At 43.2% G+C, this 27260-nt stretch overlaps 1 protein-coding gene across 5 annotated transcripts in view; it reads left to right on the forward strand.

Annotated features, from left to right (window-relative positions):
• Positions 1–27260, forward strand: part of LOC147203459 (low-density lipoprotein receptor class A domain-containing protein 4-like) — a 173778-nt gene that overhangs the window by 125480 nt on the left and 21038 nt on the right. The window contains exon 1 of one of the 5 annotated variants that reach the window (XM_086112892.1): positions 2332–2893. The exons of the other annotated variants lie outside the window; for them this stretch is intronic. Coding sequence (XP_085969018.1) covers positions 2800–2893 — 94 coding nt within the window. The 5' untranslated portion in view covers positions 2332–2799. Of the gene's footprint in view, positions 1–2331; positions 2894–27260 lie in introns of those variants that run through there. 5 annotated transcript variants of the gene reach the window in all.

Consider the following 27260-nt stretch of genomic DNA (forward strand, 5'->3'; position numbering starts at 1 on the left):
CTCCAAGCAGTACCGTCTTGTTGCACATGATTAGTAATTGTTGCAGTTTTGTTGAGTGTCCATTCATCATCATCATCATCATTACTAACCTCCATCATTTTTTGTTTTTGCCCCTGCTCTCTTCATACCCATCGCTAAAAAAGACATCCCTTTATGGAAGATTAAAAATAATAATAATAACAATGAAAAATAACCGTTGAAGCGTTGTTCTGATGAAACTAAAAGCCATCTTGTTGTGTCCGTTCAATTCAGGAACAATGTAAACTACCATAAAACTATCTTCAAGAAACTTGGGATTTATGACATTCTTCATTTTACTGTGCACCTCTGTGTCCCCTCGTTTTTTTCTTTCAGAATGAGGCAATGGAATGCCATATAAACAAGAATGCAGACACAACATCGAAACTGTCAATCTTTTTTTTTTAATCTGTTGACAATTCTAGGTGAATCAATTCACCTTTCCCATCTGAAACACAAGATGGCGCTGTAAATTGATGTCACCCACTGCACCACAGGGGCTCTAATGGGACCCCCCCCCAATCCATGTTGTTGTTCAATGAGACCTTTATGCTGTTTCACCCATATAATCGTTTTTTTTCATGGCCTTGTCTCAGTCACTTTAAAATGATACAACGCAAAAATAAATAAATAAATAAAATTGTGGCAAGCAATTGTGCAAGAATATCTTCAATGACTGGTTGTGTGTGTGTGTGTGTATGTGTGTGTGTGTGTGTGTGTGTGTGTGTGTGTGTGTGTGTCCAAAGACTGCAGTCGTGGAGGAGGGTAGGGGAACCAGTAGACGAGGACCCATTTGGTATTCAGGAGGGCCTGGTTTTTATCTGTCTGCTGGCTGTCTAGTCTGGTCTGGCCTGTTAGTGGTGTCACACTGCATGCTCCCGAGGGGACTAAATTGATGCTCCAGACAGACTGTGCGTGTCTGAGTGTGCATGTATTGTTTAGCGGTGTTAGAGTGTTTGTGCGTCGAGGTGAGTACCCCGAGAATGCACATGAAGAGTTAATTGGTTTCAAAGCAAAAAAGCCTGGTTCTGTATGCACTGTGTTTGTGTGTGTGTGTGTGTGTGTGTATACGGTATGTGTGTATATATACTGTATATATATATATAAGTTTGAGTGTGTCTCTGTGTATGTGTGTGCATACAGTAAAGATTATTATTATAATTATTTGATGAGCATGGTTAGTGTTGCAACTTGTATTTTAAAGTTTATTTATTTTGCTTACTGGAGGTCCATTTCATTTTACTGCTGTGTAATAAATGGCAAACCAACAAGGTGAAGACATTTTTCAAAAATATTTTGCATTTGTGTACGGCATCCAAAATAAAACTGGTCATTTGTGGTCTCTCACAGGTGAATACTGTACATATGAATATATATTATGTCTGTCTCTGTCTGTCTAGCAAGGTTTTTTTTAATGCGCTTCTGTGCCAATTATTTTTTGGAGTACCACTTGTAAGGGCTATTTATGGTTTTGATAACCAACTGGTCAAAATTGCCATCCAATGTCTGTAAGATTTGAATAACCTAGTTTATTTTTAGACTGCAGCTGGTACTATAGTAGAGTGAATAGTATTTTTACAGTATGTGTGCTTACATGCAGCCTTTTGCAGTTTGCTTGATTCAGAGGGGCTATGGTGGGGAAGAGGGGACATTGGAGGTCACGCCTCTCTGCAGCACATGTGGCCCTGAACCACAAGACTGGTGCGGGGGTCAACTCAAGGTTAGCTTCTTCAAAGGCCTTCTCCATTGGTTGAGGCCAGCCATAACAAGGGAGTGAAACTTGAAGCACTCTTCCCTCCCCCCCAAAACACACCAGGCCAGCCCTCTTCTTCCTCCTCCCCTCTGGTCTTCTTGCCCAGAGCCATTGTCAACCACAACCCGGACGTCTGCTACTCTTCTGACTCAAGTCAAAGCTTTCAGCCACCTCCTTCCCCTTTCCCCCTAATCAGAGACACACATGCATGCACCTCTATATCACTGTCCTGGCCTCTTGTCATTTGCATGTTTACAAGTGTATTTCTTATCATGCACGCCCAACTTGTTAATGATCATTCAAATGTTTTTAATGTTGTGCACAAGTACAAGGACTTTAAAACATCAGTTTATAGTCATGCACACAAACGCACATGCAGTTTGTGTAGTTTAGGATTTATTGTATTATACGTGCAAAAATATATTCATAAAATATGTTTTTTTCATGTGTCAATATTTACTCGTGATTTTGACAAGAGATTACACAATGCTCTCGATAGTTTTACTAGGTTTTGAAAGTTGATCAATGAAAAATGGCGCACACGCTTTGTGATTCGCTGTAGCTTGTACGTGTGTTCTTTCGTGTACAGTACTTCGACACTTTTTCCAAGAGATTTGTTTCGTGTCCATGAGGGCACCAGTGCCGGTCGTCTTCTTGAGTAGTGTGATTGGTTAGTACAGCTGTCAGTTAAGACTGTGGGCGGGGTTGAGTCCACCCCATCTCCCCTGGTCTAGTTCTAAGACAGCTGCTCTCGGCGGCGGACGACAAGGAAGACGTGCACGATGCGAGAGCTGTAAGAAATGGCTTAGCGGACCGGCAACTAATTCGCTTTCCTTGTCCACTCCGAGAGAAATATGACGTGAGAAACACCGTGGAACATACGTGCGAAACTGACGCGAGTCAGCCGTAGCGGCGGACTCTGCTGCCGCTGCCTGGAAGTTTTTCGTGGTTTTCCCGTTGGGGGCTCCCCGACGGTGGCGGCGGCGGCTCTCTCCTCCCCGGAGCGGTGTCCCGGTCCACCGAGCCCCATGCAAAACCTAACGGCCCCTGGCGGCTCCGGCAACTCCAATGTCACCTGCTCCTGCAACTGTACCGCTTCCCAGCCGCAGGGAATGGAGATATGTGAGTACTGTATCATACTTGCGTTTCCGTGACCTTAAATCCGGCCCAGAGACGAAGGCAGTACCTAATCCGTTTGATGGACACTTCCAAGGGTAATGTCGTTTAGGGCTTCGACCACCTCGTTTGTGAATACTGTCAAACATTATCTTGTCATTAATATTTATTTGGGTACTTCCATTTTCCGTGCGACAGCGCGGTGCACCAGAAACTTTAAATAGGCGTCAATCTGACTCTTGTTATTTCTAATGTCGTAAGATGTGGCTGTATGACTTTTAAGTTTTCAGTGTGAAATCAGTAAAAATGTGACGGTATTTTTAGCTCATAGCAGGCACTGCAGCAGGGCGATCTCCAGACGCAACAACCGCTGAAAATGATGACTTACATTCGAAGTTTTGCACACATTACTCATTAGGTTCGTTTTACATTCGAAATTTTGCACAAATTGCTCGTTAGGTAGGTTTAAAATCAAGAAACTTGACAGTTGTTTTGTCTTATGGCGGGTTGTTCCTATGAATTACACCTTTTTATTTGAGCATTGACATCTGGGCGCATAGTATATAAAGATCCCTCCAGAGGGTTAAACAGTTGGCAGTCCGCACAAACAGGAAACGCTGGAATGGTATGATATGTCTGTCTGCTGTCTGTGTAGCCCACAGAGAAACTGTCATTATCAGCTCTGCTCTAATGCTGTCTGTTAGATCCACTGCAGATGCTCCTTCCTCTTTATGACTGAGACAGAACAGACATATACAGGATAGGAGAAATACAGAAGACAGTCATAGCACATAGTCAACGTCAAGAAACGCGCAGAAAGACAGAGGAATGTTCCCAACCAGGCAGCTAGACGAGAGCCATTACAAAAAGAGACGTGTACATGCACTCCCCAAAGACCAACAAGCAGATGTACACCAAAGCTGCTGGTAGAAGGGCAGAATTCCAGTTTTGTGTCATTTCCACGGTGGCCGAGGCTTGACTCGGGCAACGGGTGGTGAATGTAGGTTATTCGATTTGGATTTGGCAGCAGTGTGTGGCTGCAGTGACACCACACTGTAACCAAGAAGTGTATGTTTGTCTGGCGCACTGACTCATGGCTCCAGTTTGTTACTGGCCCTCAAAAAAAATAATAATAAAAAAGTCATTTCAGTGATGCAGGTAAGGTGGAGAGTCCAATTAAATCCCTCAAATCAACTTCCTCAAACTGATGACTGTTGCTTGCTCTTTTTTTCTTTCCCCCATAAGTCTGTCTGTCTTGTGTAATGCTTCCTTCTTGATCTTTTCATTGCATTTTCTCAATCAACATGCCACTGTTGAGGGTATCCATCCATACATTGGTGTTGAAAAGAGCTTATTTGTCTGCTGTCTTGTCTAACAAGACTTTGCAAGGCTGGATAATGTAGCTCGTGCAGTGATGAAATCTTTGGCTGAGAAAAGCTTCAATCCTGGTCGATCGATGCGCATTTTAAATCTTGGTTCTTATTGTTGTTGTTGTTGTGCAAAGCAAGTTTCTATGACTGCTTTCCACAGGAGTGCTTCTTCTTCTTTGTCTTTAAAAGAAGAGAGAAGAAGAACACAGCGAAGGAGAAGAAGCAACGGGCGTTATAGCAACTGACTTTCCACTTTGCACAACAACAACAACAACAACAAGGACTTAAGAGGTGCATTCATCCACCAGGATTGTACCTTTGGCAACAATGCGACGCAGGATGATAGATAAGGGTAAATCATTTCAAGACAAAGAGAAAAATCTTGAGCGTAGTTGTTAACCAAATTAGCATCCATATTTTTGCACAAATGTAGATATTCATCGAAATAAGAGTCATACAAAGAATGTTTGACAGAAATTTATTTTAAAAAATGAAATAAAAAGATGAGCTTTACTCTAATATAATTTTGAGAACATTTGTTTTGCACATCTCAAAAGTCTAAATCAAAACTCAGTATTGTGAAAACCAATCACATATGCATCCATTTTGTGAACCAATTATGTGTGTTGAAACATCTAGGCCACACTTCCAGGTTGACGTACGAGATGCCATCACATTACCTCTTTTGCTGTGTGTGTAGTATTATTTTGGATACATTTTCTCTCCAGATACTTAAATTGCCTGCGAATTTGCCGATCAAAATTGGATATGAGCCGATTTGACGTGGTTCCAGCGAGACCTATGTCAGGTGTCACCTAAGCACTTTTAATTTGGGTGTTTCACGATGACATTACGTTAGGATGGTTTGGAAAATATCTTCCTCAAAAAGTGAGGGAACACTGTATATAAGCTTTATGTTCAACCAAACAAGCCAAGATTTCACATTGAGTAAGTACATTTGTGATTTAAGTGCGACAAGACCTTATTTAAAGTATGCATACTTTTGTTCGATGGTTTACAGTGAGGTTTTAAGTAAAATAGGGCAATGGTTGGAAAACACTGATGTAATCATTACTGGTACTCTTTTAAATAAAATATCAAGTTATTAAATAAGTCTTATATTATGCACATGGACTAAGATGTGTCATATTTCATTTCCAATGAGTGATTATTATGTGTATTATTACCATATAAATGACGATAATCACACGTGAATAAACTCAGCTCATGCATTAAGTACAGTAACAAATTCATATTTAGCAAGCAAGTTGTTAGTTGAATTCAGGATTAATTCTGCTGTGTTAGTTGCTACTACTGGACACTGCTGAAATCCTGTGACAAATTCTGAAAGCGTTCTCCGGTCTAAAGTGACTTCATCTAGTTTTATTTTTGATTAAGGAAATGCAAAGTGCATTGTGAGTGGTCGGGATTTACCCATTTCAGTTTTAAATGATATTCAATTCAAGCATATTAAACAATCATTGACCTTCGGATTGGACAGTAGCTCACAACTGACATCCCCCGCTCTACACAGAACGGGCTTGGTTCATTTAGCTTAGTCACAGCAACAAATTAATTCAATGTATTCAGGGATGGCAATTTTCCGCGGATACGCGGAAATCCGCCGTTTTATTTCTTAAATTGATCATTTTTTGAATCGTCTAAATCCGTTGAGAAAATTTTAGGGGGAGTCAGGTACCTTATCGTCGAGTTTTCACGAGCTCTCCCGATCAGTCTTCCATCTTCCGATTGTAAACAGCCCTGCGATTGGACGTGTATGATGTCTTACTTGTTGTGATTGGTTGCCCCGTCCAGGCCACGCCCCTTTCCGCTTTTTTCATCACTAGCCATTGCCATCACTGTGTAATGGGTGTCTGAATGTTTCTCGTTTCTAGTCAAGTATCCCCGTAAAATGATCAATCTGACAAAGGAGGGGAACATCAGCGGTGTTCGTCAACCATCTTTTGGTCAGACGAGCAGTTTTCTAGAAATAATCTGCTTGTTTTTATGGAAAAGCGCCGATCGCCAGTAGAGCCAGCTCGAGTTAAATAAGTCTTGCGTTGCAGTAAAATTCAGCCTGTTGTTACTACAGGCTTACAAAACAATGTTAATGAAGGCAATTTTCAACATTTTCTTATAAATTACAGCAAAGTAATTTTTGCATGGAGTGGTATCTGTTGCTTGCTACTCTATGACAACATTTAGCCAATCCTGTCAGTTAGAAATGTTTAACTGCACTGACAACTCTTCAGGAAAGGGAAACTAAGTAATCACAAATGTGAAATCGCAATTTTCATATTTCACATTTCAGCTCTAGAAAAAAAGTGTCACTGTTGTAGATTTACTATTACTTGCAGCTGCAATGAGAAAAGGCTAACGAAACCTGGGAAATGTATTTACAAGTATTTCGTCATGCACTTTTAGAAGTCATCTTTCGACAAAGCTGAAAATATACTTGTTCTTTAAGGAAAGGAAGGGGGTCACCGTGTCATTGTGTGGAATGGCTGAATGTGTGTCTGTGTATTTAAGAGCCTGCAGTCGGGGTCAGTCAGGTGAATGTAAACGGACTGATCAGTAATCCCGTGTATGAGTGGTGTTAGTGTGTAGGTGGTTGCGGGTTCATCGTTCAAGTGCCTCAAGCCAGCACACGCACACGGCGACTTGTTGACGCTCACTCAAACACACATAGGCATATGCGCTCACATTTACACTTAGTCAGATGTTCTTTTACACACTTGCACATGCAGACAGGGACTGTAGTGACAGTCAATATTTACCCTTTCCGTCCACAGCCCCAATCCAAATCCCCAATACTCTCTGGAGTTTTTCTATTCCATCAAGTGCTTTTAGATTTGCTGTTGATTTTGAAATGGGCTATTGTTTTCAGTCAGACTTTTTGATTAGTGGTAATAGATTTTACTGATGTGTCTTACATATATAAACCTTCAAGTTACAGGAAAGAGTCAGGCCTTGGATGGGACGTAAAAAAAACAAAACAAAAAACCCCCGCACAGCCACAACAATGGTTTCAAAAAGAATGGATGTATATCCCTTTGAGAAATCATAATTCATTTCACAGGTAATTTCAGAATGAGTCTTGAGATTTTCATTTAGCCCGACACCTATAGTGTGCTGAGCTGAAGGTTAGAACTGTGAATAGCAGTGCTCAACTAGCAAGGTGTTAATACCTTATTGAAACCTGGGAGCTGGGGGGGCTTCAAAGACCTTTTTTTGCACTATGAAGTTGATCTGCAGTAGTAACATGCTGGCTGAAAAAAATTATATTCCTCAACTTTCAGAGAATTATCAAGGGTTTGCCACAAGGCTGTTCAATGAATGGAAATGTAATCGTAATTTGGATTATGGCTTCTCTCGATCTTTAAAAGGTTATCGAAGAAAAAAGATGAATGTACAGAATGGCGTAGTGTGTTTACAATTAAACACACTCTTTTTATTTATTTTTTTGTCATACCAACACACATTTTGACATGATATGGTACGAAATACGAAACCTGCGGTCTCAGGTTAGCCCAATCAGACTGACTGCTTGTGAAAATAAAAATAGAACAACGAAATAATATAAATTAAATGCAATAAAGAGATGAAGGAGATGCTTACTCAGGGGTTGAATGTGTGGGAAATGCAATGCGGCAAATGTGTTCCAAGACACTTAAATTTCACATATTTACAAGGTCATTTTGTACTGGACAAAAGAAATAGTGAAACCCAAATTTCGTTGTATGCTATACAATGACAATAAAGGTGATTCTGATTCTTATAGTGTTCAAGACTAAAGTGTTCAATGTGCAGGGGTGACTCCCTGTGGGGGTGTGATGGTAGTTTTGCATAGTTGCATATTAGTAGTAAATACCACTAAATAATACATTTTGAGGTCATTGAATAATTATTTAATTAATCGTGATTTCAATCCCAACCAGAATATTCGTGATTATTATTATTATTTCCATAATCAACAAGCCCTATTTTGCCAGTGTGCATATGTATTTTCCTGTCATTGGAAGGTGCTTTTTACATTGGCGCTGTACAGACATTCCAATCATAGATGTGCTGTCAACGAACACAAACTGAGCAATGGTGACTGAGATTGTTATCATCTGCGAAGAAAAATGTAGTCACGCAGCAACATAGCTTGCAGAGCAACCCTGATCAATAAAATGTGCAGTAAGACAGCTTCAGGAAAAAAATAACACTGGTCAACAGTATATATTAATCAGAAATGGCTTTATGTGTTTGACATTGTATTTTTGAGGCTGATTTGGGGGGGGGCACATCGGGTTTTTGAATTTTTCTTTTTTTTTGTTTTATGTCTGACCAATAAAAGCTCGCACAATACAGATTGTACTGTAATTTATAGCCATGACATTTCAGAAAAAGACCAACTGTTGCTGAACCTAACCTTTTATTCATTAACACAGTAATCCATCGCTTTTTGCGGTTAATGAGACCAGAAACCCCCCTCGAAAGGTGAAAACCGCGAGGTAGTACACCCCCCCGCCCCCCCCCCCCCAGCAATTTTCGTATATACTGTATATGGGTGTTGTGCATGTTTAAAATATGTAAACAGTATTTATACTTTACAAACTTGAGGCAAATATTACAACCGTATATTTATTTAATTATAAAACCTTATACAGTAATTAACATTCATGAAAATTGCCTTCTGAGAGCGGCGGAGAGGCTGGTGTTGGTGGCATACAAGGCGGCTCACCTGACTTGACCAAGCTTTTTGGACACTCCTCTTCTGCTGGAGGCGCTGACAGTGTAGCTGAGGTTTTTAAATTGGAGAAAAACACGGTGATAGGTAGCGTTATGATGTTCGTCTTGTTTTCTTATTCGTTTAAATTGGTTCAAGGGTTCTTTTTAAATCAGACAATGGGTCTTTTTTTTAGTGCAGAAAAAAACTCTTGCCTAGCTGACAGTTTCAGGTGTCACTTCAGCCTTCATCTGAGGTGTCACGCTTCCTTGTAATGTTTTCAAAAAAAACAGCTGACTGGATCGGCAAACCTTCAAAATAAGGCTCCCCGACCCGATCAAGGCTGTTAACCAGCCCCGCGCCGCCAGCATTGAGTCCCTGTTGAGTTTGCATGCTCCGACACACCTGGGACGCATTGCTTCAACGGCGGCAAGGGGTTGGAGCGCAGCTTAACTCATCAAAAAAAAAAAGAGCGAAAACATTTTTGTTTTTGCGATAATTTTATGTTTCTTAAACTGTGAAGCAACTTTTCTTTTATCCTGGACTTCAAACAAAAGTATCGGTTCACACTGCATAAAGTGCATTTCACGGCTGATCTGAAGTAAATTGAACCCTCATTATTTGCGGGGGATAAGGATTTAGCTGGCCCATGAATAGAGAAAATCTGTGTATCATCGACACCCATTTTAAATGCATTGCAGATTTTTTGTTTAATCCCTAAAAATTCTTGGGGCAGCTTTTTTTCATGGCACATTAGCTTTGACATAGAGTGCAGGACTTTTCTTTCAATAATGTAACCATATTAGACAGAAAACACTTCCAATTGGCGATCTGTACATTTTTTCCAGAACGATGTGGTTAAAAATGACTCTATTTTTGTGAATGAGGAAATATTTAACAAGCTGTGTTTAGAATGCTGTCAGGGTGACTCTGTGTCTGTGCCCATTTACCGGTATTCTTATTTAGTAACATCACTCTTTTCTGTGACTTTTAAAAAGAATGAGAAAAATTGGGGGTTTTAAATCAAACTGGAGCAATTATTAAGCAGAGTAAGTCAGTTTGGCTGTGACGGTCCTAAAGTAATCAAAAGTGAAATTTTTGTGTCCTTTCTGTCCTGAGTTCACTGACACTTTACAACACTACAGCATCAATAGTATCCAGCCACTGTGGCTGCTGGATTCCCTTTGTGTCTCGATTCTGCCCCCCCTCCTCCCCCCAATCCAGCGCGCGCGTGCACACACACACCAAATCTCATCCCTTGGTTCACAAAATGCCCTTGGGATCAGGGCAGATTTTGTAGTCGTAAGTGTTTTTGAGACAGGCCGTCCGTCAAGTGTGCATGATGGTGGGCAGCCAGTGGATGGGAACGGGGAGTTTCCTCATATGTATTTACTCAGAGTTTGAGTATCTGAGATACTAAAGAGTTCAGGCGAATGAATCAGTCTGCGGTGCATCTCATGACTACAAGTCTATGAACACAACGCTAAAAGTGCTGCACTCCAGACGCATGATCCAGACAGTAAACAAGAGCACAGGGTTTTTGGGGGGGGTTGACTTTTTTTTTTTGTCTTTTTTGCTTCACTAGCTGATTTGCCCCCTACCAACCCCAGTACTCAGTTAAATATAACAGTGAGCAAGAAAAAATATATATAATAAAGTGCATGTGTTAACCTGCCTAGTGGTGTTGTCTCTCATATGGGGTACTTTTTATGTTCAGAGACCAGTGCATCAACTGTCCAGTATATTTCTGGCCTGTCTGGGCATTTTGTGTGTTTCAGGTTTACCGTGGATTTGAATAAGCAGGAATTGTCAAGGAAAGGCACCGTTAATAAGGGTCACTGAAGCGATTTTAAGGGTCTATATCATGCTTTGGATATGCCTTTGGCACAAGGGTGATCTAATTTATTATGACGTATGAGTTATTTTCCTGGCTGTTTTTCTAAACCGGCAATAAGACATCTGGTTCACTAAAACCCCTCCTCTACCAGTGTGGCTGCCGGCCCCTTTTCGTGATGTCCTAAAGCAGGCTGTGCGCATTGCCCATGAAACAGTATATAGTAATAATGCGGGAAGAACATCTTTTAAGGTCTCAAGGATATTACATCAGACGTCACTGGTTTCTCTCAGCTTATATTTGAAATCACAAACAACTACTGTGTGCCGATGCCAAAATAGAGCATAAACAACCTGAGGGCAAAGCCTACACACGTGCTTTGTCCAAATTAACAGGGCACATTCTCCAAAGGCCGCGTTTTCGGCCGCTAAATGTCATTTTCGGTGCAACTCGACCATACGTGGTTTCAAAATTCACATTAAGCCTGTCCAAACCGCCATGGTTTTTACAGTCCACGGAGGTTACATGGAAAGGATCCTTTGAAGGCGTCAAGGGATCCAGCTTGCAAATTATCTGTCTAGAATTTAGAAACCACACGCAGTTGAGTTGCGCCCGAAGTGACGTCATGCGGCCTGGGAATTTGGACGTAGCCATGGGCCAACTCCTCTCTCAGTAGCATACCATCCGGTCTCCCAACCGCTCTTGCGTTCCTCTGCTCTGTGTCGCGTGTTGCATTCAAAAACACTCGGAAATAACATTGCTCAGTGAAAACAACATGACATATTACCAACAAATATCCTAAACATCTCACAACCAAACACTCATAATTCACCACTTACACATTTTGAAAGCTGAAACATTGGAACAAAAAAAAAATTAATTTAATTTAAAAAAACTGTTGTTCTCGAGTTGTTGACTTGTTGCGAAAACAACCACCTCCCTCCACCTCCAGCGTCTCGGAGAAAGTGGGCGAGTGTTTAGTCTGCAGGGACGGCATGAAGGTAGCTCCTTACTTTGTTGTGCATAAGGTTGAGGACCCGGTGATTTTCTTGGATTAGGAGGGGATGGCGCTTAGAGAGCAGGAATGAGCTGGAGTGCTCCAAAATGGCTGAATAGAGGAGGTGTTTTTGGTGAGGTATTAATATGCTAACATGGCTAAAAGCCCCAAAAAGTTGATTTGGCATTATATGGTTCCTTTAAATGCTCCGACTCATGGTGTACATCTTCAAGCAGCATAACTTTTGGATCACTTTCCAACATTAAAACAACCCCCAATACCGGTGCTAACTGTGAAGATACAGTCGAGTATATTCAGTTGCTCTCTTCAGTGGTACATTATCGCAATGCCAACATCAGGTCTTGAAATTCTCCCCGCTTGACATCCGACTATGGGCCGACTATGCACCACTTGCTGACATTGGATTATTATGTTATGTTATGGCTAGTCCGCAATGTGCTTGATTGTTGGATGAAAAATGAAAAATCAAAAAAAAATTCAGATTTCTGCAGATCAGTCTGCACCCTCATAATTCTCTGCAAATGATCGTTTCATTATACATGTCTTCCTACTTGAGCAAGTTAAGAGTTATGCTTTTGTACATTATCATGTCTTGTGCCAAATCAACACATTTGAATAGATATTGACAAATAATATTGTTCACTTCAGTCTTCGAGAAGCAGCGAAGCTGGAGCCACTTAACGGTCCAATTTATGTTCTCCCAAAGGTTGCTGTTTACTTCTGCAAAAAGACACCGATCATGTTTGAATGAGTCAACAAGCTCCCCCTGTGGCAATAAATGGCCCTTGTTGCCGTTTTGTAATTGCCTGAATATAAATGCTGTTTGTGCAGTGATTGACTAAAGATTGCATGCTGCTTAGCATCACGAAGATGTCTCCCTCTGGAGGATCACATTACCTTGACTGCAATCCATGATGGAAGACTGAAAGCACCATGGATTGTTTTACGGAACAGCTATTGTGATTTTATTCTCATATTGGAAGTTATACTGTAGAAAGCTCAGCAAGCTGTCCCCGCTGACTTCATCTCTCAGAAGGTTCCATTCATTCCAAAATCCAGGGTGGATTTTGGAATGAATGACTCTCACGTGGAGTTATTTTGGCAAAGCATTTTAGATAGATATCACATTATGCCACTCGGTCACAGTTTTGATTAAGAAGCATTGTGGGGTTGGATAATCAATGAAAATGTCATTGTGATTTCGATTTTGGCTGCTAACGATCACAAAAACATTCTCATCTAAGAAAAACAATGAATGGGCCGAACAGCGCGGTGTGTATGCTAGTTCCTAAACTGTGAAAGCCCAGTGAAGGCACCTACCTGTGTTTGTTGCGGCAAGCATGTGGCATATCATTCTACCTTCCCTGAGCAGGCTTCTCAGTGTTAAATGCAGAACTGACATGACGTATTTGACCGGCGGTTGGTCATCCACAAATCCATCAAAGCCCTCATCTTCTGTATCTGAAATGAACAGCTGGGCAAGTTCTCAATCAAATACTCCAGGCTCCCTCACATCATTGTCAGAGTCGGTCTCGTCGCCGTGTGGCTCCTCAGAAATGATGCCGGCTTTTGTGAAAACTCGAGCAACAGTGCAAGCAGATATATTAGCCCAAGCATCCACAATCCATTCACAAATTGTGGCATAACTCACCCGGCGCTGCCTCCCAAGTGTTTGCAAAGCTGTTTGCCATTGCTCCCACTCCGCTCACAACTTCACTTTGACTCCGGCTGGAAACTTTTCTTTCGCCTTGAAAATCATCATAGGTGGCCATTACCTGTCCATCACCATGGCACAACAGTAAAAGCTGACTTCTCGTGCGTATCGCTACGATGCTGGGCCCCTTCTTCTCGACAGTGTGGTTCACCGGGATGTCAAAAGTGAGCGGCACCTCGTCCATGTTGGTACATGTTGGTCAGTCAAGCGGACTGACTGACTCACCAAAGCCACACAACAACAAACACAGATTTTGGAACTAGGTGCATACACAAGGCAACCCACATTATTCGGCACCCCGTCCATCTTGGAGAAAATGTAAAACGTTTAAGTGCACCTTATGGTCGTGAAAAGAACTAATATTTTTTTTCCAACTGGATCTTTATGAATTCAGATGTCTCATGAGGGCCACTCGAAGACTTTATGGAGTCATGCCTCTTTTGCGGTTGCACTCCAATTTCAAGGTTACGATGGGTGGGTGTGTCAGAATTCTGCAGAAAGATGAAGAATTGCCACACCTTGAAAGTGCACAAGCTAGGCGCGTAGCAAAATTACTAAAGCGCCAATAGGAGAATATGCTCAATTATACATATTTATAATATCATCTTTATTAGTCCCACAATGGGCCCATTTTCATCCTTATAGCAGCAATAATAGTGGGTGAAGGAAATATTTAAACACGGTATGCTAGAGAATTTGTACAAGTACATTTCTCAAATAGAAACCTGAATTTTTGTTTGTGCATAAACTGCTATTTGTTTACCTAATAGAGTGCTGAGTGACTTTTAATTTGGGCTTTTAAGTTGTGATTAGTCTGATTCAATAGACTTACTTTCTTGACTCCGGTTGAAAACAGAATGGATTAAGGCTCATTTTTGATGATTGCATGTTGAAATCTTATTTACTTTGCTTCAGGCTGCAACTGTGTCCACCATTACAAGGGTGATACAGTGAATACAAACAACTATTAACGTTATAAGGTACTATTGATTATGGTTAATCATGATTATGGTTTATTATTGAATAGTCAGCATAAATATTTCATCATTATATTTCATGATGTACTCCAGTAACTGTACAATGGTAATGGTCTTGACAAAATTTCAAAATATTGGACATTCGATTGGTTGGCAACCTTTGAGTTTACGAGAAAACGAAACCCAAAACAAATTATATCTACATTGTGTATTGAAATACAACGCATACTTCTTTTCTTCAAACATAATCCTCCCATTGCTCATAGTCAATGGGAAAACCCCCATTAACGGGCTAGCAAAAATTAGCATTAGTAGTTTATAGGTTCCCACACTGCCTCTAAGAGGCCAAGGTGTGAACAGCAGGAACAACAAGTATCTGTTTTTTATGACTTGTTTTTTTGATTGCTATTATTTTAGACGGAATTGTTTGACTTGTGACTAATTTTTTCCCCCCCATTTGTTCTTTTTAAGTTACTGTATATTTTAAAGTTGCATTTTGGTAGTTGAATAAATACTAATGCTAGAAATCAATTAATAATCATGTTTATTAATCGTGATATCAAAATCAAAAGACATAGGCATGATGACTGTTTTTGACATACCATAAAGTCTGCAAGGCCACGAAGGTTCTTACTTTATCAGCAACTCGCACACTCCATCTGCTCTTCCTCTTTCTTTTGGCAGTCACCAGCTGACCCTAATCAGGCACAGAACTGCTCTATTGTCTGGCCAGGGAGAGGGGAGCACTCACTCACACACCGACAAACACACAGTCAAACACTAACACACAAGCAGACGGGAAGGGGGGTTGGGGCTGGAGGGTGTCTGGTCTGGCCCTGTCTCTTGACTCTCAACCCCCAATACTGCTCCTCTCCTGCCTTACCTACATTCAGGCCGCAGAGCAAATATTCTGCTAGGCAGCGCACGTGCGCTCGGGTGTAAAAACTGCTGAATCTTGATTTTTGCAAGCCTCCTTGAGCATGTTTCAGAGTTTGGCAGACCACACTGCGCCGTGGAAGCCGTTCCGGCGGATCGTTTTCTTTTACACGCACTTGGTGCACCTGACAATTCGGTCACTGAAAGTCGACTCATTCTGAGAGCAGCTAACAGCGATGATGAAATAAAACTGTTGTAATTGTGCTCCGTGAAGTCATATATTAATTTAACATTATGACACACTCGTTTATTAGACATATACTGTTTGGCCAGTGTGACCTGTATTGTGTCACGGCACAATTATTTTTGCGACTTGCGGTATTAACTGACACTGGCTCTTTGTTTGCATCAGGGGTGCTCATTACATTGATCCCGATCGACCATTAGATCAAGGACTGGTCCCAAGTCGATCGCGACAGGTGTAGAGGGGGGAAAAAAAACATTTGTGTCTCTGTGCATGTTAGTAATATATTTTTTTGATTAGGGTGCAGTGTGCATTAACACATTCTATCAGTCTCACTTTCACAAAAAGTATTTAAAAAAGAAAATAAAATAAAGCAGGTCATCTTTAACCTACGGTGACGTGTGACTGCGTCACCGGAAGTTGTTAGCGCTCAGCAGTCTGCAGTTGCAGCTTGTGATCAGTGTTGTTGCGCTATATCTTTTATCGTTGTCATTACTCTCATTCAGAGTTTGTTTTGGGCAATTCACCAAGCGGACGGGCAAAGAATGGGAATCTGGAGGGCAGAGAGAAGCATTTTAAAACTGTACGCGTGAGCTACGATTGTTAACAGGCTGCCTAAGTGCGTCACTTGTCTCAGCGTCAGGCTATCGCTCATCCTGGCATGCGTGTTTGCGTTCGTGCGTATGCGCGCGTGCGCGGTAACGGGTCGCTCGCGGGAGGTTGGTTGATCGAAAAGTAGATCTTCGGTCAAAAAAGTTTGGGCACCCCGGTTACCATGTAAACCCCGGTTTACATGGTAACTGTCCACTTTTGATCACAGTTACGGATTTAATGTGAGAACAGCAGCAGATGCAGCTTATAAAAGAAAACATTTAAATCCTGCTTCCTGTTTATGTAGTGGGATAGGTTCATGACCCCCCCCCCCCCCCAAAAAAAGAGGCCAGCGACCGATACACGTCACGTTTGACTACTTTCCAAACTCTGTCACTTCAGACGTAAGGCAATGAGCAATCTCAAAAGTTCTGAAGCGTATCAGGACCTACACTGTGATAAAGTTGGTTGCGCTTTATTTAAAAAGTTTGGACACAGTATTACTTCGGTCAGAGCAGAAATGGGAGCCAGCCAATCCTACCACTTTCACACTGCATGGCAATCCCATGACCGGGACGCTTAATGTAAACAAGCTTTTTGTCGCTTGTCAAATTGCGACTAATCGTTTATGTGAACATCTGTACTCATTTCAACTTCAAACGCCAGAAATTCGAACGACCGGCCCCGAAAATGACAAAAATGCTTACTGTCCGTAAAATTCCAAATATTGTAACGATCCTTTTAATAATTTCATATGTTGACTAATACCTGTGTTGTGCCTCCCACACACATAAAAACCATACCTGATTCCCTTGACACTTGGCAGCCGGCAATTCTTCTCCAGTGGTTTGTCGCAATGCAAGCACATTAGCACAAAGTTCAATGCGCATGTTGCGCCATGCTCTTTGTTTACGAAATGAAACGAAGCACGGGGACAATGTTGAGGTGGTCTTTTTAAGTGCAGACTGTCAGAATAATTTTGTGATCCTCATCCCCGGGAAGGTGCTGGAAACTGTTGCGATTGTCACAACAATCAAAATAACTTTGATAGGTTGCGGTACATCCATCCATTCATCCATCATCCACCGCTTATCCGGGGCCGGGTCGCGGGGGCAACAGCTTTAGCAGGGAAGCCCAGACTTCCCTCTCCCTAGCTACTTCTTCCAGCTCCCCCCGGGGGATCCCGAGACGTTCCCAGGCCAGCTGGGTGACATAGTCTCTCCAGCGTGTCCTGGGTCTTCCTCGGGGTCTCCTCCCGGTGGGACATGCCCGGAACACCTCACCAGGGAGGCGCTCAGGAGGCATTCGAATCAGATGCCCAAGCCACCTCATCTGGCTCCTCTCGATGTGGAGGAGAAGCGGCTCGACTCTGAGCCCCTCCCGGATGACCGAGCTTCTCACCTTATCTCTAAGGGAGAAAACTCATTTCGGCCGCTTGTATCCGGGATCTCGTTCTTTCGGTCACGACCCATAGCTCGTGACTATAGATGAGGGTTGGAACGTAGATCGACCGGTAAATTGAGAGCTTCGCCCTTTGGCTCAGCTCCTTCTTCACCACGACAGACCGATACAACGTCCGCATCACAGCAGACGCTGCACCGATCCGCCTGTCGATCTCTCGCTCCCTCCTGCCCTCACTCGTGAACAAGACCCCAAGATACTTAAACTCCTCCACTTGGGGCAAGATCTCCTCCCCGACCCGGAGGGGGCACTCCACCCTTTTCCGACTGAGGACCATGGTTACAGATTTGGAGGTGCTGATTTTCATCCCAACCGCTTCACACTCGGCTGCGAAACGCTCCAGTGAGAGTTGGAGAGCCCTGTTTGAAGGAGCCAACAGCACCACATCATCTGCAAAAAGCAGGGATGCAATACTGAGGCCACCAAAACGGACCCCCTCAACGCTTCGGCTGCGCCTAGAAATTCTGTCCATAAAGATTATGAACAGAATCGGCGACAAAGGGCAGCCTTGGCGGAGTCCTACCCTCACTGGAAACGATTCCGACTTACTGCCGGCAATGCGAACCAAACTCTGACATCGGTGGTAAAGTGACCGAATAGCCCGTATCAGGGGGTTCGGTACCCCATACCCACGAAGCACCCCCCACAGAACTCCCCGAGGGACATGGTCAAACGCCTTCTCCAAGTCCACAAAACACATGTAGACTGGTTGGGCGAATTCCCACATACCCTCGAGGACCCTGCTAAGGGTGTAGAGCTGGTCCACTGTTCCACGGCCGGGACGAAAACCACACTGCTCCTCCTCAATCTGAGGCTCGACTTCCTGACGGACCCTCCTCTCCAGCACCCCTGAATAGACCTTACCAGGGAGGCTGAGGAGTGTGATCCCTCTGTAGTTGGAACACACCCTCCGGTCCCCCTTTTTAAAAAGAGGGACTACCACCCCGGTCTGCCAATCCAGAGGCACTCTCCCCGTTGACCACGCGATGTTGCAGAGGCGTGTCAACCAGGACAGCCCCACAACATCCAGAGCCTTGAGGAACTCCGGGCGGATCTCATCCACCCCTGGGGCCTTGCCACCGAGGAGCTTTTTAACCACATCGGTGACTTCAACCACAGAGATAGAGCCCACCTCAGGGTCCTCAGACTCTGCTTCCTCCAAGTACACAGTGTTAGTGGTGCACTGCTTCCCCCTCCTGAGACGTCGGATGGTGGACCAGAATTTCCTCGAAGCCGTCCGGAAGTCGGCTTCCATGGCCTCACCGAACTCTTCCCACGCTCGGGTTTTTGCCTCGGCGACCACCGAAGCTGCGTTCCGCTTGGCCAGTCGATACCCGTCAGCTGCCTCTGGGGTCCCACAGGCCATAAAGGCTCGATAGTACTCCTTCTTCAGCTTGACGGCATCCCTTACTGCTGGTGTCCACCAGCGAGTACGGGGGTTGCCGCCACGACAGGCACCAACCACCTTACGGCCACAACTCAGATTGGCCGCCTCAACAATAGAGGCACGGAACATGGTCCACTCGGGCTCAATGTCCCCCGCCTCCCCCGGAACATGGGAAAAGCTCTGTCGGAGGTGGGAGTTGAAACTCCTTCTGACAGGGGATTCCGCCAGACGCTCCCAACAAACCCTCACAATACGTTTGGGTCTGCCAGGACGGACCGGCATCTTCCCCCACCATCGGAGCCTACTCACCACCAGGTGGTGATCAGTTGACAGCTCCGCCCCTCTCTTCACCCGAGTGTCCAGAACATGCGGCCGCAAATCCGATGATACAACTACAAAGTCGATCATCGAACTGCGGCCTAGGGTGTCCTGGTGCCAAGTGCACATATGGACACCCTTATGTTTGAACAAGGTGTTCGTTATGGACAATCCGTGGCGAGCACAGAAGTCCAACAACAAAACACCACTCGAGTTCTGATCGGGGGGGCCATTCCTCCCAATCACGCCCCTCCAGGTCTCACTGTCATTGCCCACGTGAGCATTGAAGTCCCCCAGCAGAACAAGGGAGTCCCCAGCAGGAGTACTCTCCAGCACACCCTCCAAGGACTCCAAAAAGGGTTGGTATGCTGAGCTGCTGTTTGGTGCATATGCACAAACAGTCAGGACCCGTCCACCCACCCGAAGGCGGAGGGAGGCAACCCTCTCGTCTACCGGTGTGAACCCCAATGTACAGGCACTGAGCCGGGGGGCAATGAGTTTGCCCACACCTGCTCTGCACCTCTCACCTTGAGCAACTCCAGAGTGGAAGAGAGTCCAACCCCTCTCGAGAGAACTGGTACCAGAACCCAGGCTGTGTGTGGAGGCAAGTCCGACTATATCCAGTCGGAAATTCTCTGCCTCACACACCAGATCGGACCGCCAGGGTCCCCGCCTTTGGCTGCCGCCCAGCTCACATTGCACCCGACCCCTTTGGCCCCTCTCATGGGTGGTGAGCCCATGGGAAGGGGGACCCACGTTGCCTCTTCGGGCTGTGCCCGGCCGGGCCCCATGGGTGTAGGCCCGGCCACCAGGCGCTTGCCAACGAGCCCCACCTCCAGGCCTGGCTCCAGAGGGGGGCCCCGGTGACCCGCGTCCGGGCAAGGGAAACCTTGGTCCATATATTTTTGTCATCATAAGGGGTCTTTGAGCCGTGCTTTGTCTGGCCCCTCACCTAGAACCTGTTTGCCATGGGTGACCCTGCCAGGGGCATAAAGCCATGTATCATTTGGGCGTACCATTTTTGATCAACTTGCAGTCCTTGCACTGATGTAAACTTCCTAAGATTAATCTTAAAAATATTTTTTTGAAGAAGAAAAAAATCAATGTTATCATCCTTTAGCGGCCGTTTCCCGCTTGGAATTCCCCTGGACACCAATATGGCTGCTTGCTTGCAAGCTAATTATGATTAGGACTCCTGCTCTGAGCAGCATGATGATCCTGTGTGAATTATTAATATAGGTCATGGTCACAGCATCCGGCCTGGCCCAACCCTGTGCTGTCCCATTACTATCAGTGCACACTGCCCCTGCTTACTCCTGCTAACGCGCAACCCGCCCCATCTGTCAAAGAGATTAACCCAGCAGATCACCTACACTAAGGGTGCATGGCCGGAGAGATGCCCTGTTGCAAACCGTTGAAGTTTACTGTCGTCTGTAACCGCTTGTTTTTATTTTCTTTTTCAAATCCGAAACCCCAAAACCTTCCAACCGCTATCAAAGTGTTGATGCAATCCATATCCGGTTAGAATGTATACAAGAGTTGACATCACATCTTATCTATATTTCATTCAATTTTAAAAGTATACCGTCCACCCTTATGTATGCATTACTTTGCAATATGCATGTGGTGCAACATGCGCCATTTTATAGCTGTGTACAAATTAAGGATGGAACTCATAATTATTTTAACAAGGGATGACGCTGTCAAATTATGTTGAATAAAGTGTACTTCCAGCGCAACCCATTTCGAGGTATTCATGGGGATAACAGAGTATTATTTATACAGTTTGATAAAGATCTGGTGTTCCCATTTTTGTGTCTAATCTTGTATTTGCCAAAATAATCCCACTGATTAATTTTAATGCCCAGTGCCATGTCAGGAACGGATGTGGCGTCAAGTCGTTGACTGGGCCATCCCTTTCACCCACCTGATGCTATTGAATGATACGGCCTATCGCTTGCCTATACAGTAGATGTTGTCTTCTTTCCCCATTAGTTGACCTTAATGAGTCCACTGCCAGGTAGGCAACGAGCGAGCATGTCAGCGCCACCCACATCCTCATTCCAACAGCGAGATGTCCCGGTGGGATGGCCATGAACGTGGCGTTCAGGACCCCCCCCCCAAAGTGTGTGTGTGTGTGTACACTGTATATATATATATATGTATATATATATATATTTTTTTTTTAAGTTAGTGACTATTTGCTAAAAAATAACGTTGATCAGTTTGAACATTATATATATGTTGAACATGATTTGCAAATCATTGTATTCTGTATTTATTTGTGTTCAACACAATGTCCACACTTCATTGGAATTGAGTTGAACTTAATAAACGGAAAGGATGCAGCGGCTGATTATGCATTATGCGCTGCAGCACCAGCCTTGTCTGACACAGAGTCAGCAGGATCTGACTAAGAAAATGCCGCGTTGAATTGGGGAGACCCCGGGCCAAAATGGTTTTCAACGCCACTACGTCACCTCGTCAAATAGGTTCCGCGAGTTATTATAAGCTTGCTTTAATTCAACCAGTGTAACCAAAAATGCGTTTCGATGCAAGTTTTCTTGATAAGCCTTATATGTTTGTGTTTTTGACCACCACAGCTCCACATTAATTGATGAATCGGATCGCAAAAAAAGTTTTCGTCCATCCATATCTTCAAAAGCAGAACATTATTTCAAAATATAAATTAGAAAAAATGAATAAATAAATCAGACATTTTATTTAGTTATTCTGTGCTAAGGTTTTGCTTTAGTCGAACACATACAATACAAAATACATCTTTATTGATGTCACTGATTACATGCTGTATTAACCATGAGAGTTTACCACGAGTCAGTCGCTTTTTTTTTTTTTAATGCTACAATCTTCACCTTCAGTTGAACCCCCTCAGTGATGCATTTAGACAGAGAGTAGACTGACAGACAGAGTATAAAATGAAGAAAGATGGTGGTGTGGGTGGAAAGTAGGAGTGTGAAGAGTGCGAAGGCACAAACAATATAACAATAGAAAATTGACAGGCGGAAAAAGTGGAAGAGAAGGAAGTCGGTGTTGATTTGCATTATTACTGTCTCACCTAAATGCCAAATGCAACCTATGACTATTTGTCCAGAAACTACAAATAGAAATAGATAGGATGTTTTTAATCAACTGGTGCTTTGTCAGAAGATCCACTTGAGGATCACAGACTGTATCCTGACTGCACACTGAATGGGCTAAAGTAGAGTATGATGATGCCAGCCTGCCACAGGTAAATGTATACTGGGAAAAACTGCGGCTCTAATGTCTCAACTCGTGGATCGGATCTATGAACAGCACATTACGACATTACACAGAATTAAGAAAATATGTACAGTATGCCAAAATAGCAGGTCCGATTGTTGTAAATTTTTAAAATACACAGAAAACAGAACACGATACAGTTCTGGTGTCCGCAATTTGTGCATGTTTGGCAGTAAAGTCTTTAATTTGCTTTGCACACCAAATGGCTCACCATTATTTTCGAGCCCTTAATAACGACTGTGCCTCCATCAGCAAATTTTAAGACACTCACAATCTTAGATACACAACTGCATGTTTCTTCTTTTTTGTCTGCAGCTTTCTTTTTTTTAATAGTTTCCGTTGTCAGCAGCTGTTGCTCAGCGCCACAAGATCAGCCTGCGGTCATGACCTAGTATTCTAAGCGGAGGGGGGGAAACATACATTTGTTCAACTCAAGCATGTCTTTGCCATATTTACTTTCTTATTTTGCCATTTTCATGTTGCCTTCCTGTTTCTCAGTCACACTGTTTAACCATGTCTATTTTTCCTTCTCCATTTTTGTTTTTGCTCTTCCTCTATTTTCCCACCGACCCTCTTGCTTTAGCTTAATCCTGCCTGCGAGGCATTGCTTCATGGTTTTTAAGCATCTCAACTAGATGGGTGGAATACAGAGCAGAAGTGGTGCGAGTTATTTGGTGAAGTCTGTTGAGCAAACTTAAGCATGGTGGGTTTTGCTCTGTTAGCTCAGCGCAATTAGACTGCATGTCAAAGACACATACATGTACAGCCCTGCAGTTATACCTGTACACACACACACACACACACACACACACTAGGTAAACAAAATTTGCCTCTGGCTATTGTTAAATCGTCTGTCGAAATGTGTCGCTCTGCGATTTGTGTTAAAATAGCCATTGCTTAAAACATAACACCGCCAAAAACCTTTTCATCAACAAAAAATGGTGCATTGAATTCACTCAATTTCATTGTGTACAGTGGCTGCACAAAGATCATCTGGATCCAGATACATTTTATCAGTACACTACCATTTTTGTATTTTCATCTGGCAATAGACGGCAGTATTCATTGCGTTCTCAAGGCCTCTTTTTGCTCTCTGTCCCACACGCTCGGACAGAAAGTGGGCGAAAGTATTTCTGCCTCTCTGCACCCGCAACCTGGAATCACTTCACAGAATGACTTGAAACTCGGGGAACTTGTTTTTAAATGGAAAGTGAAAGGCATGGAAACAGCATCCACAGACTGTCATTTAGTTTTGAGTAATTTATCGATGGCATAGTCCAAAATGTTGTCTTTGGAACAGTACGTTGTCTCTGCTGTTAGGCTATTGAATAGACAGACCTGAAAACCTGGACACACCCCCACTCACTCATTTTTAATATGCTTACTGGTATATTTATATTTTATAATTTATATTTATTTATGTACTTTTGTTCTTCTACTTCTCCCTTTCATAATTTTGCTGCTATAAATTGGGAATTTCTCCATTGTGAGACAAATAAAGGTCATCTTATCTTATCTTATTGTAAAATGGTTTTGGTTTGTGTTTTTTTTTTTTTTTTTTTGGTCTGTACCTGTGTGTATTTTGCCTGTCTTGGCCTGGTCTCTCTTGGAAAATACCTGGCTAAATAAAGGTTAAACTACAGCCTAGATCGCAACCAGTGTGAGAAATGAACAGAGAGAGTGTGAGGGTTGGTAGATAAAAACTGGCGCTAAAAAAAAAAAAAAAAAGAGAAAAAAGAAAAAGCGGGCTCCTGGACATTCTGATTGGCCCGTAACTCAGACAGTCATCAGCCACACTGGCTGGTGTTAAAATAAGTTACCGTATTTTCACGACCATTCGACGCACCGTATGGTTGGGCGCAGTCTCATTAATGGGTGCTATTTCTGTATTTTACACATAGACAAAACGCACTGTATTATTGGGCGCAATTTTAAAGTGGTAAAACATACGCCAGCTTAAACATACGGCATGCATGCGCGCACGCTAAAAACACGTTAGCTTGTAGCATACGGTAGCATGCCAAGACATACAGATACAAGCTAAAAACACGTTTTTAAAAAGGCAACGAAGCAAAACGGAGTTCCGTTGTATTTTATTTAGCCATCGTACAATGTACTCACGTTTTTCGATCAATCATCACCCAGAAATCCATCAAAGTCCTCATCCTCTGCATCCGAATTGAACAATTGTGCAAGTACCGGTAATCCATCAAAAACGCCGTGTTCCCTCTCGTTGTCAGTCACTCTCATTGCCATGTGGCTCCACAGAAATGATGCCGGCTTTGCCAAAAACTCGAACAACAGTGCAAGCAGACACGTTCGTCCAAGCAGACACAATCCATTCGCAAATTGTGGCGTAACTCGCCCGGCGCTGCCTCTCACTCTTTGTAAAGTTGTGTTTGCCATCGATCATTTATTGTTCCCATGCCGCTCGCAACTTTACTTTGAACGCCCGGTTGATGCCGATGTCCAGCGGTTGGAGTTCTTTAGTCAAGCCTCCGGGAATAACGGCAAGCTCAGAGTTCATTTGCTTGACTTGGTTTTTCACCGCTGCTGTGAGATGGGCACGTATGCCAAAAGCATAACCGATGGCTTGAAGTTTGAACTGAGCTTCGTTGGCGTGTCTCTTTGTAGAATTTATTTTCGGGGGTTCTTAGAAACCAAAACCGAAGTTGTTTTGCAACAATGCACATAGCCACACTCTATACAGGTGTTGGTACCTGCTTGTAGCGTCCCTTTAGCGTCCACTTACACGCCCACCCTTCACTGATTGGCGGACTGCTTCCCCGCATGCCTGTCACTCACGTCTGCCTTTTCTCTCTCTTTCTCTCCATATATGTATATATACACGCCCACCCTTCACTGATTGGCCGACTTCTTTGCCGCATGCCTGTCCACAGTCACTTCCGCCTTTCTTTATATAAACAGCGTGTCGGCTGTCAGTCAGGTTTTGGAACTCAGCGCATAGACAAGACGCTCCGCATCATAAGGCGTCCTGTCCATTTTGAAGAAAATTTTAGACTTTTAATGGCGCCTTATAGTCGTGAAAATACGGTAATTTAGCAACCTGGCTACAGTTTACAGTTTAATGCATATAGTCTGCATTTTAAGCGGTAGCCTCAATTGTACGTATGTTTCCAGTTCATCTACTGAAGCTTTGCTGCATGTGCCTTGAGTCCTGTACAATATTCAATATTGTACTCTCAAGCAACATTGTTATTTTCCAGACGTTGGTGTTTGCCAAATTTTCTTCCCATCGTCATACACAAAATATGAAGAACACATCTCCCAGACCTCACCCTATTCCATAGTATCCTATGCTTTTTTCCTTTTTTTTAAACGAAGAACAAAACAGCCAACATCTGGGAGGCGTCTGCTATCCCGACTGATGTAGAAAGCCGAGACCCCCAGACTTTCATGTCTCCCCTGTGGGGATGGGAGCTAGGGTGCTGTACTGTAACAAAGCTCACAGACAAAAGCCCACTTGTTTCTGTTTCCTCTTCTTTTTTTTCTGTTTTCCCCCCAGTGTTCCACTGTTCTGTTGTTCAAAGAGACGACACAAGATGCCCCACTTTGTCGCTTGTCTGCCGCCAACATCTGTCTTCCTTAACCACCGGTCTCTGCAAATATGTATTGTAATTCTCTTTTAGTTAGCGACTTCCAACACAAGATCTCCATTGCAGCTCTCATATTTTTTTCCTCTTAGCACTCAACTCAGCGTTCAGTTTGTGACAGCTACCGGAATTTACTCGCAGTTCATTTTCTCAAAGCTAGTTAGTCTAATTATTTTCGTTTACAGAGTAGCTAGTGACTGAGAGCAGTGTTTTTCAATCTTTTTCGAGCCACGGTACTGTACATTTCTTTAATTGAAAAGAATCCCACAGCACACCACTACCTGAAAATGTGAAAAAAGCTTATTTTAACAATTGAGTGTTATATTGTCACTAATTATAGTGACAATATATATCACTGCCGTTTTTTTAACATTGAAAATTAACACAATATTATAACACGTTGAATAGGAATCAAATCAACATCAATTCAATTTTGGTGCATTCGTTTTAATGGCAAGTAAAATATAGTCAATTAGAACTTTAACTTGCTCAGGGTCAGATTTTTTTCTGTGTGACAGCCGGTTCTTTTTCTCCCGGTCGTTTGCGCTCTCCCATAATATTGTACCAATCCCTTTTCCCATCTTGAGTCTTATAATATACTATAATTCCACATCATTCAAATGACTTTTCTGCTGAATGTGTCGCTTGAGGTAGTCCAGCTTCCATTTAGTCTATATTTTTCGCTCACAACTTTAGCTTTGCAAAACCTTTTGCAGAGCATACCTTTCTCACTCGAAAATGAAAATATCTCACCCAGTTTCACTGCTTGTTCAATTTACACATACTCCGACAGCCATTCCAACTGAAAAGAACCGTCAGTTCATTCTTATTTTGGTTAGGGGAGTCGACGTATCACGTTCACTGCCCGGTCGTTTCGCCATGATAAAGATAAGCATTCGCGTCACCTATCGCCACCGCACTGTTATTGTTATGGAGCGGAGAACATGCGCAAGTACTGTCAATGCCGTGATTG

Source organism: Hippocampus guttulatus, chromosome 6, assembly GCF_054856545.1.
Source record: "Hippocampus guttulatus isolate MCC_2025c chromosome 6, RoL_Hgut_1.0, whole genome shotgun sequence".
Classification (NCBI taxonomy): domain Eukaryota; kingdom Metazoa; phylum Chordata; class Actinopteri; order Syngnathiformes; family Syngnathidae; genus Hippocampus; species Hippocampus guttulatus.